At 37.7% G+C, this 13,455-nt stretch overlaps 1 protein-coding gene across 2 annotated transcripts; it reads right to left on the bottom strand.

Annotated features, from left to right (window-relative positions):
* Window positions 1-102: 102 nt before the first annotated feature.
* Window positions 103-11,476, bottom strand: LOC120276449 (phosphoglycerate mutase-like protein 1). Of its 2 annotated transcripts, XM_039283198.1 has the most exons (10): window positions 11,243-11,346; window positions 10,434-10,495; window positions 9,762-9,869; window positions 8,977-9,056; window positions 8,256-8,424; window positions 7,844-7,918; window positions 7,585-7,673; window positions 7,247-7,366; window positions 651-695; window positions 104-567 (listed from the first exon to the last, which is right to left on the bottom strand). In XM_039283198.1, exons 2-10 carry the CDS (start codon window positions 10,491-10,493, stop codon window positions 426-428), a joined length of 888 nt encoding a protein of 295 aa, XP_039139132.1. In that variant the 5' UTR covers window positions 10,494-10,495; window positions 11,243-11,346; the 3' UTR covers window positions 104-425. The 2 variants fall into 2 exon arrangements, with proteins under 2 accessions (XP_039139131.1, XP_039139132.1); XM_039283197.1 differs by lacking the exon at window positions 7,844-7,918 and having other exon boundaries at window positions 103-567; window positions 11,243-11,476.
* Between the last annotated feature and the right edge of the window lie 1,979 nt (window positions 11,477-13,455).

The raw sequence follows: 13,455 nt of genomic DNA, 5'->3' as shown, positions 1-13,455 counted from the left end.
AAATCAAGCATAATTGGTCTTAACTAGTAGAGGCTGGAGTCACTTAAGCAGTTTTCAAATTCAAATCCTTATGTTTGCCAAAAACTCCCATTGCAAGGGATCTATCCCTTATAAAGTCCCTGTATATGCCTAAAATATTTTTACATATTTTATAACAAATCTGTTACAATTTTTTTTCAATATATAAGGCTCTAAGAGCACATTATGAACACTTTTGCATTTGGAACAAGTAAATCAAATAGGAGTCTACATGTGGTTTTAGTTCTTATATATTGGGAAGACCAGTATCAGAAATTGGTGGTACTCAAGAATGAGAAACATGGCAAGACCCTAAAACATGCCATGAAACATGCAATAAAACATGCATTAAAGTAAGAAGTAAAGAATGCTTGTTATGTTGTGCTTTGTGGACTGGACATATATTGTTACAATATCCAACAGTAACAGGTGTAATTCTGATCCTCTTTCTTGGGGAGCTCCTCATGAGCTACATCACTTGGCAGACCAAGCCCATGAGGTTTCTGTCCAGGATAATTGCTACTGGAGGTATCCACCATCGCTAGCATGCTGCAAAATGGCAGCATCAGCTCAGAAACATTATGAACTGATGAATATTGTCCCACAAATAAATACAAACAAAAGGTACTTACTTTGTATCAACCAGCACCATCGAACGGAGTTCACAGTTGGCAAAGCTAATCCAGGCAGAACAAACAAAACCGTCAAACAACACTCAGACCAGTGTCATTTCCAAATAAATCAAGAACATATAACAAGCAAAAGGAAACTTGGTAGTTAAAGGAAAGCAGAATGGTATTTTTCAAGCCAAATCTATCAATTTGCATTTCAAGATTAATTTTATTCATATTTTTGTGTTCAAATTAAGTTCACCCATACGAATACTTGTCCTTGATATTCTTCTTTATTTGCACAGCATGCATTCTTCGTACTAAGCAAACACAAAGTATAACAACTTGCACAACAGGTTAGATTTTCTAGATGCTAACGAAGCCTCTCCTCTGAGCTTGCCTCCCTTGCTTCTGTCTCTCTCCCCTCTTCTCTCCCCCTCTTGCCATGGCAAGCGGGGGGTCTGCTTCCCCGTCTGATCCACAGCGTCCCTCTCCCCCCACCTGGACTCAAATTGCCTCCAAACTCACCTCGTCCCAAGAGACTTCTCCCCTCCACAACCCAGCAGTCCTTAACAAGCTCAAAGAAACCACCTCGGAGTTCATTAAACTCGACCGTGATACCCTGAATCGAGCTCACCTTCGTTTCCAGTATTCCCTTTACGGTAAATTCTTTGGAAAGCCCCCTTTGTTTGAGCAAGTGAAGACCATTCTACAGCAGAAATGGGAAAACATAGGAGAAATTCTTATCTCAGACCTTCCTAATGGTTTTATACTTATAAGATGTTCTAACCAGTCTATTGTGCAGCGTCTTCTCTCTGAAGGGCCCTGGATCATCAATGGCATTATACTCCAGCTGTCTCCTTGGAGGCCATACTTTGAACCCACCTTCACCAAACTTACTACAGCTGCTATATGTATTCAACTCCATAACCTACCCATTGAGTTCTGGAGTGGCGATATGCTTGATACTATCACTGGTCATCTGAGCAAGCTTATGAAAGTTGATGAACTCACACTCTCTCTAACCCGTACCAAATATGCCAGAGTCTGTATTGAACTTGACCTCTCCAAACCTCTCGGCAAGGGCTTCTGGCTTGGAGATGATCATCGCGTTTTTGTAGTTGTGCAATATGAATGCCTTCCAACTTTTTGTTACTCCTGTGGTATGATCGGGCATGGTTCAAATTCTTGCAATTGTGCTCCATCAACCGGAAATGCTAGTGTCTCTCAGCCCCCTCGTGCTCATCGAGGGAAGGAGGTCAGACAGATGCATTCTCCCTTGGATGTTGGAGTCGATCCAAGAGTCCCTTGCCCTTCTCCAGACCCTGTAACCAGTGCCCCTTTGGCTTCCTAGGCCCCTAAGGAAGCAACGGATTATGGACCATGGTTGCTCGTCTCTCGCCGGCGAGGTCCTTCCCGCTCCCGCGGTGGCAGTGTTCGCACTCCCAGCGGGTCGAGGGATTAGCGGCCGCTCCGAAAGCGATGACCGGTCTCCCCAGGTGCCTCCATTTGCTCACGATACGTGGCGGGCGTGAGGTGGTGCTAGTAGGGCGGCGTCTCGGCTCCCATGCCATGTTGCACGATTCCCGTGCCTCAGCCGGTCTGGTCGCTCCGACAATCATCGACTTTGCCGCCCCACCCACTACTTTGCCAATGGTGCCTGGAGACCCTGAGTCGCATTCTCCCAATGTTCATTGGGACTTCACTCCACCCTCTGCTGCGCCTTCTCCTGTCACTTCACACATCCCGTTGGAGAATCCCCGTCCACTTACTCAAACTTAACAACTCTTTCCCAGGGCTCGCGAGCCGTTGGATCGAAGGCACCGATCCCCACCCCCTGTCCTTCTGTCTTCTCTAGTTGAAGATCCCTCCCCCAATGTTCCTAATCCTAACCCAGACCATTCCAAACTTGTTGATCATGTTACTGCTGCTCTGGTCGACGGCTCTATGGAGGAAGATAGTGACAACGATAATGATGCTTCTGAGGCTTCAGAAGATCATATGTCAGAGGAGGATGAACCTGATGACCTCATGACTCTAGATCAGTATCAAGAGGAAGCCCGGCGGGTCGCTCTTATTCGCAAGGGTTCTCTTTTAGATGTGGAAATCCTAAAGAAGGGACGCCTAGAGATGGGTGAATCCAGTCATCAGTGACTGTCTTCACTATGTATCCTTTTTCAGGGAGTTTTTACTTTCTCTTTAAATTTATTTTTGATGATAACTAAGAAAATTTGTTGCCGGAACTGTAGGGGTCTCTCCTCCCGGGAAACCCTTGCCCGTATTTTTCGTTTTATTCGTCAGAATGATCTTGCTATCTTATGTCTTGTGGAAACCAGAGCTAACTCTGTTCGGATCGGTAAGTTCTGTAATAAAATTTCTAGTTCATGGGATTGGGCTTCCATACTCACGGAGGGTTATTCTGGAGGCATTTTTGTCTGCTGGAAGAAAGGTCTGGGACAGGTGTCTCCCATTGCCTCTTCTCGCCGCGTTCTTCATTTGGTGATTTCTTCTAGCTATTTTTCTAGCTCTATTATTTCTGTTGTTTATAATTCTAGTCGTTTTTCTTCTCAATGTGCGGTTTGAAATGAACTTTCTAAAATCTTGTCTTTTCATCTCCCTTGGCTTATCATCGGCGATTTCAATTCCATTCTTCATCCTAATAAACACAAGGGTGGTCATTTTTATTACTATTCCCGAAAAGCCTCTTTTTTCTGTAGTTTTGTCGACTCTAATAATCTTTTTGATCTTAACTCTTCTGCCCCCCCCCCCTTTAAGTGGTGCAATAATCAGCGTGGTTTAGCTCGTCGCTGGGCTCGTTTAGATCGCTGTATTGTTAACTTAGACTGGATCTCTCGGTTTAAGAATTATTCTCTTTCCCATCTCTTTCGCAGTTTCTCGGATCATTCTCCTCTTGTTTTATCGGTCTCTTTGTATGATACTTCTATTCGTTATTTGTTTAAATTTGAAAATTATTGGTTGGAGTTTACTGGTTGTCATGATACTGTTAGAGAAGCTTTTCGGTCTCCTGCTCATGGTAATCCTCTTCACATATTCTCACATTTACTCTCTTGCACTCGGTTTAAACTTAACTCCTGGACGCATATTGGTGTTAATTCTTTGGACTTTGCTCTTAAACAGACAGAAACCACTATTAATAATTTAGAAAATATGGATGATAATATTGTTTCTCAAACTAACCTGTCTGTTCAGTATGCTAGACTTGCAGCTATACAACGTCAAATTTCTATCAAATGGGCTCAGCGCGCGCGTCTCCTTTGGGTTTGTGATGGTGACAAAAATACAAATTTCTTTCACAAATCTGCTCGCATTCGGGCCCATCACAATTTCATATCTCACATTCCAGACCCTGCTGGTAACTGTCATTCTAATCATTCTAGTATTGAGCATGCTTTCATGAATTTTTATTCTATTCTTTGGTCGAGTCCTATTTCTCATTCTCATGATGATTTTAATGTTACTCTATGTGTGCTTCCTGATGATTATCCTAGTATTCCCTTTGATTCTGGCCAACATCTTATCCGGGAAGTTACAAAGGAGGAAATTTATCTTGCTCTCCTTGATCTTCCTACCGGTAAATTTCCTGGTCCGGATGGGTTTAATATTGAGTTTTATCGATTTTTTTGGGATGATATTGGTGATATTTTGGTTGCTGCTGTTAGACATTTTTTGCACACTTCTCACCTCCCTTCCTCCTGGGGCAGAACTTATATTACTCTTGTACCTAAAAAATTGAATCCCCGACTGGTTTCGGATTATCGCCCCATTTCGTTATGCAATGTCTGCTATAAAATTATCTCAAAACTTCTTTCCAATCGACTCAAGCTTGTTCTTCCTATGTTGGTAGGTAGAGAGCAAGCTAGTTTCATATCGGAAAGAGGTACTTTTGATAATATTATAGCTGATCAGGAGGTGGTTCATTCCCTTGAGTTTGATCGTAATAGCCCCCCTAGGATGCTTATTAAACTTGATATTGAGAAGGCTTATGATACTCTTGCTTGGAGTGCAATTCTTGCAACCCTTACTAAGATGAAGTTTCACGAGACACGGATTTCACGGATCCGAGCTATCCTTCACTCCTCCTCCTTCTCTATTTTTGGTTAATGGTGTCCCTTTTTCCTTGGTTCCAATCCTCTAGAGGGTATTCGTCGAGGGGATCCTTTATCCTCCCTCTGCTTCATTCTTCATGCCCGAATTTCTCGACCATTTTTAAATCATGCCCTTTCTTCTAATATGATTTACGGATTTGATTGTGCCATGAATTCAAATTTTTAATCATTTAATGTTTCTTGATGACATTATTTTGATTACCAAAGCTTCGGATCGTTGTCCATAATATAAAACTTTGTCTTTCCATCTAATCTCGTTTAACTGGTCAATGTCCTAATCAAACTAAAACGCAAATCTTTCTTCTTTCCTGGTTCAATAAACATGTCGCTAAGAGAATATGTTCCATCTACGGCTTCTCCCGAGGCCCGGTTTCCTATGACTTATCCGGGCATTCTCATTGCTTTCCTAAAAACTTAGTGTTCTCTCCTTTAAACCCATGATTGATAAGATTAAAAATTTGTGCTCCCGCTGGAAAACTTCTAAACTTTCCTCTGCTGCTAAGTCCATCCTTATCAACTCTTCTATTCTCTCTATTCCCACCTATTATTTGTCTGCTTATCCTGTTCCTGACTCGGTTCTCCAGGAGATTTCTAGGTTGGTCAGGGACTTCTTTTGGTTTAAAGGGGGCAATGGAAAGGGCATCCATGCCGTGAATTGGAGTTGTATTTCTGACAGTAAATCTGAGGGGGGCTTGGGTCTTCGTAACCTCTCTTATGCCAAGACTTCCCTTATGGCTAAAAACGTGTTTAAATACCTGAATTCAGATATTATCTTTTGGGTTGATATTGGTCGCCATAAGTACGGTCGTCTTAACTTCTGGACTGATCATATCCCTGCAAATTGCTCCTGGTTTTTCAGAGGTCTATGTAGAACAGCTAGCACTCTTAAGCGGAATCTGTGGATCAAATCCTTTAATCCAACTCAGACTTCTTTTTTGTTTGATCCTTGGTTATTTGAAATTCCTCTTGCTTTCAAGCCTACTTATTTAAATGTTAACACTGATATGAATGCTTATCATTTATCTGATTTGATTGATAATGGCCAGTGGAATCATGGTTTTCTCTGTTTAATTTTTGGAAACTTCTTAGGTCCTTTGATTCCTTGCATTAGTGCCTATGATTGTGAGAGAAATAGTTACTGGGTTTGGCAACCTCATTCCTCCAACCTTAAAATATCTTCTGCCATCTATTATCATTTAAATCACAACTCTGATTCAACTATGGCTTGGCGAGGTTGGGATAAGCTTTGGAAGTTGCATGTTGCTCCGCGCGTTAAGCATTTTATCTGGCTTATGTTTCATGGTTGCATCTCTACTACTGATTTTCTTAATAGCATCAATATTGGACCTCATACTTTGTGTTTTCTGCAACATTGAATATGAATCCATTGATCACATCTTTCTAGATTGCCGTTGTGCACAGTTGGTTTGGAATTTGCTAAACTATAACCTTGGCATTAATATTTCCTTCCCTGATTTAATTTCTGCTGGTTTATGGATCTCTGATTATAACTTTTCTATTCATACTGTATCTGTTATTGCTGCCACTATATGGTTTTTGTGGAAGGCTCGCTGTGATCTCATCTTCAACAATATCAAACCCAAGTTTTCTAACATTCCTTCCAAAGCTGTTATCCATATCCAGGAATTTATGCAGGAAAATTTCTCTCTATTGGGACGAAGGCTCCTCCTCAATAACTTCTCCATCTTTGACCGCCTCTTTCTCTTTTATGCCCACAGATGGACTGACAACAACAAGCTTGGTAAGTCAGGGTTTTTTTATCTCAAATCATAACTACTATAAGGTTGCTGCACATTCAAAGCAGATTCTCATTTTGAAGCGGGTGTCAAAGCTCTTTGCATTGCTCTTCGGACCTCTTCTGATCGGCATCTGGATATTCGTCGCATCCTTCACTGCAACCATGATATATCTTATGCTCTGTTGGATGGCCGTAATCCTACCACTTGGCGGTTTGAGCAGGATCTTTCCGACATCTCTCACTTGCTTCATATTGTGGGTAATCCTCTATGATCACCATTCCTTCTCATTGGAATGGTCCAGCGTCTGCCTTAGCCATATTTGCTTTGGGAATAACCTCCACCGTCTAAACCTCTTTTCTCGTCTGGCCGTGACCGCAGGGTGGATCATGAAGTCTTTTTCTGAGCATGGTTTTGTTTTCTAGTTTCTCTTTCCTGTGTTTATTGTTGTTTGTCTTCTTTTGCTTTGTTTTTCTTCTTTGTGATGTAATCTTTGAACTTTTGTAAACCTTTTTTTCTTATTAATAAAATTAGCTCTTTCAGCTCTTCCCCCCCCCTCCCCCTCCCAAAAAAAAAAACTTGCACAACAGGTTGTACGTCAAGCATTGAATAGAAGTATGAATCTCAAAAAAAATTAAATAATAATAAATAAATAAAAAACTAAGCATATCAGAATCATTTACTTTGAAATCAAAATTAATCAAACATGCCTCATAAAAAAAGGTTAACTTACTGTTTATTGATTTCATTTTTAATGGAAGGATGACAATCATTTCCAAACATCTGCAACGTGCATTCTAAGAAAGCACTGTGGGTAACAATGGCAATCTCCTTCTCCGGTCGAGTCCACAACCTGAGAGAGAAAATGATTTAATTCAACTTCAGATATCATTTCACTTGAATAAAACAAAGGAAAATGAATATTCCGTTAAGTCTTATGTTACATTTTCTTTCAAAGGATTATTACAATGTAAGGAAATAGATCATTGGCATTACCTAAAAGTATTTGATAGATGGCTTATTATATATATATAATCATTTAACGATTTACAACACAAGAAGCAACTATACCAGTTGATAAACTTCAATCCCCTAGTAGCAAGTGCTTCATTTGATTCTCGTTTATCAGCATCCCATAGAATATCTTCTTCATTTTCCATCTGCAATGTCATCAACAACAGATTTACAAGCCTTTTATGTAATTTAAAACTTCACATAGTTCAACAGATCAAAAGAGTAGAAAATAATATATTTCATTTTACTCCTTTTATTTTGACTGTTGAACAATATTCAGTTACTTTCTATTAAATAAGCTGTATAACAAGCTAACCAGTGAGAAATCAATTGCAGGGAAAAGAAGCTTGTACTCGCTTGTATTTCTCCGTTTATCACATGGGTTAACTCCCTTGAGCAAGAAACAATATTAATTAGGCTGTAAAGAAAATTTGTAAAACAAGCATGATATGATGCGGCACACCGGCCCAGAATATAGATAATGACATTAAACTGAAAATTAAGACTCCCTTATGCATAACAACACGAAACACGCGCGGTTAACTTCCATTTAAAGACAAAGATATATAACATCATATCCAAATGATGTGACATAATAACAAGCCACTATATATACTATCAATTTAAAGAGATAAATGACAAGAAAATTCAAAACTATTTTTTAACTGGATTGAATGACAGCCTCGTAATTTATACAACAAATGAGCAATATAAATATCGTACTATACCAAGCGTTCTCTGCAAGTTTCGACAGCTATAAATGGTGGGCAATTGAGACTTGAAATTGCAGAACGATTACTGTTCCCAACATTTTCTATCATGAGAGGATGAACATGAACATCCATTCCATCCAGATAGCTTTCACCTCCAAAAACCCCTACTGCTGTCTGCATTGTCCTGTAACATGTGATTATATATTACCAAAAAAGAAAAATTACATGAGGCATGCAGATTGGAGTGTCAGTTTTATACAGTAATATATGCTCTATATAGAAGAACCATTTGTAGCCTGGCAAGAGTTATATATGGTTTTGAGACCAATTAAAAACAACCCTTGATCGAGGACCTAAGTCCGTTCCAACTTCAAGGGCAGTAACCGCTTCAGCTTTCACTCCTCCAAAGTCCAATCTCATCTCCCACCACCTTCCACCGTCTGTGACAACTTATCAGCTGCGTTCCAAAAATGAGCCTCCCAGATTTACATGGTAGGTAGATAAATTTTCACTATATATATCACTTGGCAAAAAGATCAATATCATGATTATCATCATGAACGTACCAATAGATCTTGTATACTTCTTTTGATTAATACTTAAAAACAAGCAAAGTAGACTTGTTAGAGTATACAGGACAGGAGGATGACAACAGGAAAAATAGGAATTCTAAATGAGGACTAGTTTATATGTAAAAGAATTTTTTTACAAAATTTACCCTTAACAAAGCTCATACCTTAAGAGAGGAGAAGTGATGACTAATTCAATCCTTTTAGCAAGCCCACATTCATTAACATGCTCCCGTAGATTATCAACCTGTCGCGTTAACATGCTCAACTCAATTAAGATAAATCCTAACTTATACTATGTGCAATTGGTCCACGACTCCACCAGCACTATGATGTAACCACAGAGAAAAAATAAAATTAAAAAATAAAAAATGGTTATGAACTCTTCATTGTTTAGCATGTTCCAAAAACAAAATTTTCCTTTGCATCTTTTCATAGTGAATTTAAGTTTACAAAAACCAAGCATCATGCATGAACAGGCATACAATCCAAACTGTCACCACGTCACTCTATAGAGGGGATCCAAAAATTATTTACAGTGAAAGTAAATAATTAAAAATTTTAAAATCAAAATAAAACATGTTACAATAAAATTGAGAACATATAAAAAATCATAAGTTAATTCAAATGTTATGAGAATTTGAATCAAATAATGAATTAATTATAATATTGCAACTTTTAAAAATACTAGCAAAATTAAGCCGCAACAAAATTTTAGATTTTGAATAATACCAAAAATGCTTGAAATTGCACAACAACCTAAATATCTAAATTGTCTAAAGAAATAGAGATAAAGGGCATGCGTATACTTTCATATAATTATTGTTAAATAATTAAACATATTATTTAAAGAAATATATATTTAATAAAATAAAATAAAATTTGAAGGCAAGACTTACCTTGAAGAAAAAAGTTGTATTATTAATAGTAAATTTGAAGACATCATCCTTACCTGACTCCAGCCTAGAGGGGTGATGTGAGCATCAAAAAACTTCGGAGATGAATATGCTTTGTGATCTTTTTCACCAGCCACATTATGAATACCCTGTGCATGTCGCACCTTGCAACAACATATTTAACAAATTTGGTTAAAAGAAAGTATGAGTTAAATTTGTCTTTGAAAAATAAGGTTTATATTTTGCTCATTACATTAAATTTTTTTTTTAAATTATTTAATTCAACACAAAATGTAAGTCGATCTTTTAATCATCTTCTACTAATTAAATGTCACAAATTAACCCAGGTAAGCATTACTGTCATGATAATGTGGCAAAGCAATCTGTGCAATTTTACCACATAGGCATAGCATGCTACATATTATATTTATAAGCAATATAATACTGTGTCTTAAAAACTAATGATATCAATGAGATTCTCTGCATATTTTTTTAATAAAATTTATAAACTTTTTAAATGATACATGTCAAATAATAAAATTGACTACATGAAACCATATGAACTACTACGTAAGCATTTAAAAGGTTTTACATCACGTGGCTTACAAAAAATTGATAAAAAATTGATAGAATGACCAAATTAAAAATTTTGTGTTTAATAGAAAGAGTAAAATATTTTAATAAGCTAAAACGAACAAATAAGTTTCTTTTGAGAATTTGATCTAAACCAGGTGCAGTGTCTTGGAACGGTGCAAAGGATATAGACTTGAATCAGCACGCCCCTCCATGTCTAAGACAGACAAGACAAACAAACAATGAAACAAATTAAAAATTAAAAATTAAAAACTAAAAACTAAAGACAAGAAGATAGTTTGGATTTTTTAGTTAATAACTCAATTGATAAAATCGAAACAGATGGACAAAATCATATTATATATATATATATATATATATATGACAGGTGAGCTAATTTTCTAATCTGGTTTTCAATGGGCATCAACAGGTGCGTGGCACTATTTGCGCTTTCCATATCTTATCGTTTTTCTTTTATATCGTATCTGAGGCTACATACTGTTTTTATCTTTATTTTTTTAAAAAAACATAAAATCTCCAGGCCCAAATTTATAATTCTCCAATCAACATAGAATTATCAAAATATTAATTTTCAGATCCCACATAATATTAATGGTGATGATGAGATCCCCTATGTGAGAAGATGAGAATGGGGGGACTCGGGGAGGAGGAGGAAATATGGTTTCCTTAAATCATGAATGATAACGGTACAAATTGGCACGACGGGACGGGGAAGACCAAGAAGACAGACAGCTTTCACTTCTTGGCAGTTTGAGAAGAGCTTATTTTCTAACATCTCTATTGCATGTTTATATATTTCCTTCTGATGAACAATGTTGAAAACCCACAAAATCAACAACCATGTCTGCTGCTGATGAACAATGTTGAAAACCCACAAAATCAACAAAGAAACCTAATAACGAAAATTGAAAACGGTATCCAAAAAAAATTGGGGGAATCTGACCTGAAAAGAAAATCGGAGGCAGAGAGCACGCAAAAATAATCGCCGATAAGAAAAGAAAATCCGAAGCGAATGTATGTATGTATGTATAATAAGGGAGTGAACTGATGGGCACTCAGCAAAAACCTCAAAATAATCCGACTGGATAACCTCTCCGGAAGAATATTGTTAATGGTTGATATCAATGAGACATGACAGATGACAATGTGATCGAAAGGAGGGACATGGTTAATATGATTCTATAGGTCTGACAGTTTGATTTGCAGCGAGACAGATATCTATTTAATTATTTTCATTTTTTTATATAATAATTACAGCAGAGCAAAAAACTCGCCTTTTTTTTTTAATATTAAAAAAAATATTTATTAAATTACGCATGTTTGGAATTATTTATCAAAATACGCACGTTTGGTGACGGTAAAATTTTTCCTATTTTCAATTTTTTTTTAATTTTAAAATTATGAAATAAACAGGAGAAACTCTCCCGTTTTTTCTTTTTCTAAAAAAACGCTTGATGCAGTTGCTTGCCTTTTGTCTTAAAAAAATTCTTTTTATATAATTAATTTTTTAATTAAAAAATAATGGTTGATATATATATATATATATATATATATATATATATATATATAAACCTTTTATTTTAAAAAAACCGATGAATCTCGAAAATATACAAAATAGGATGGTTAAATCTATAACTGTAAGTAGTTAGTATAAAATAGGACGGTCAAACCTACACCGTTAGTAATTAGTATAAAGTAGGATTGTCAAACCTGCACTGGTTCATAATTACCACAAAGTAGGATAATGAAAAGTGCAACGGTCAATAGTACAGACCACAGCTTTGCCCAAATAAACATAACCCAACCACATGGCTAGGAAGCCTAACCTAGCGTAGGAGTTGGAAAGCCATGAATAATACCAACCGTGGTCCACTTTTAATTTTTTGTTTGGCTTGATTTTTTTTTTTCTTTTCTTTTATTTAATTGGAGAGGTTTTTGTTTTTTTAATTATTTCTCCTTTTTTTTTTTCATCAATTATTGAAAAAAATTAATTATATTAAAAAAAATAGTGGGTATATTACCAACGGTCTCTTAATTTAGTAGTATTGAGTCTCTTGTATAATATATTTATTTAAAAAAAAAAACAGAAATTAAAACCAAAACCCAGGGGTGGACCCACATGGGTGGCAACCCGGGCCGGCCGGCCGGAAAATCTTAGAAGAACTGTGTTCAATAAGATTTTTTATATGAATATTAATGTTTTATAATATTTTGTTTGTATAAAGCTAATATGTAATGGACATGTGCTTGAGTGGTTTGTTGGAATTGGATTGTAGGAGCCTACTGTTATAGGGCTTTTTGGCGTCACGCCCTTGGCGCGGGAGTGACAAGGCCAAGAGGAGCCGGAGTGGTTATTCCATTCCCTTAGACCAATTTCGGATTTCACTCTGAACGGTCTAACATACTAGGACATGATCGAGATCATCTTGTCCGAGGCGGAGTAGCGACCCGCTCAACTGAAGCAGCAAGCCCTCGTATTCTCGTGCGGACAGACACGTACGGGCGGAGACAGTCTCTCGGTAGGCCGGTTATGGTGCCGAGACATCCCGGGCGGATGAACAGTGATTATCTGGCGCTGTTGACAGGAGGGAGACACTCTATAGCTAATGGGGAGCATGGAATGATGTCGGGACCCGGCAAATAGGAGCGAAGCTCGTTTGCTAGTCCTTGGAGAGGAATTCGGCTCGGCATCTAGCTCTTGGAATGGGAACGTCTCGATGAGCGTTCGTCCCGTTGCCCTTGGATGATGATTCCAAATCTTAGCTATATAAACCCCCCCTCCATTCTCCATTTCTATCATCCCATTCTTCACTCTCTCATTCTCATTCTCATTCTCATCTTAGGAGAAGAAGAGAAGAAAGGAGAAGAGAGCTCTCACTTAGGAGAAGTGAGAGGGAGAGAGGAAGGCTTGTAGTTTGGCTTCGGTTGTAATAGCTTTCTTCGATCAATAGAGAGTTTAAGTTTTTCTCTCTTATCTTTGTGTCCATCCTTTGTGTATGTTCCTTGGGCAGGTGTGAGTTCTTACACCTACGAGAGCAGGCTGACTTGTGACTGCGCACAAGTGCCGCACGGAGGAGTCTTGAAGGTTGCCACGCCGACAAGCCCCGTGTCACCTACCATGGTTCAAATCTTAGAGTTTGCAATGTTAAGTTTTTA

This window comes from Dioscorea cayenensis, chromosome 14 (genome assembly GCF_009730915.1).
Source record: "Dioscorea cayenensis subsp. rotundata cultivar TDr96_F1 chromosome 14, TDr96_F1_v2_PseudoChromosome.rev07_lg8_w22 25.fasta, whole genome shotgun sequence".
Lineage (NCBI taxonomy): Eukaryota > Viridiplantae > Streptophyta > Magnoliopsida > Dioscoreales > Dioscoreaceae > Dioscorea > Dioscorea cayenensis.
This window is presented reverse-complemented; position numbering and strand designations above follow the sequence as displayed.

Coding starts and splice junctions, on each gene's coding strand:
- LOC120276449 (XM_039283198.1), bottom strand. CDS start 10,493: ATGGAGGGGCGTGCTGATTCAAGTCTATATCCTTTGCACCGTTCCAAG. Junction 9,870..10,433: donor GTTCCAAGACACTGCACCTG/GTTTAGATCAAA, acceptor TGTTGTTGCAAG/GTGCGACATGCACAGGGTAT. Junction 9,057..9,761: donor CCCCTCTAGGCTGGAGTCAG/GTAAGGATGATG, acceptor TTAACGCGACAG/GTTGATAATCTACGGGAGCA.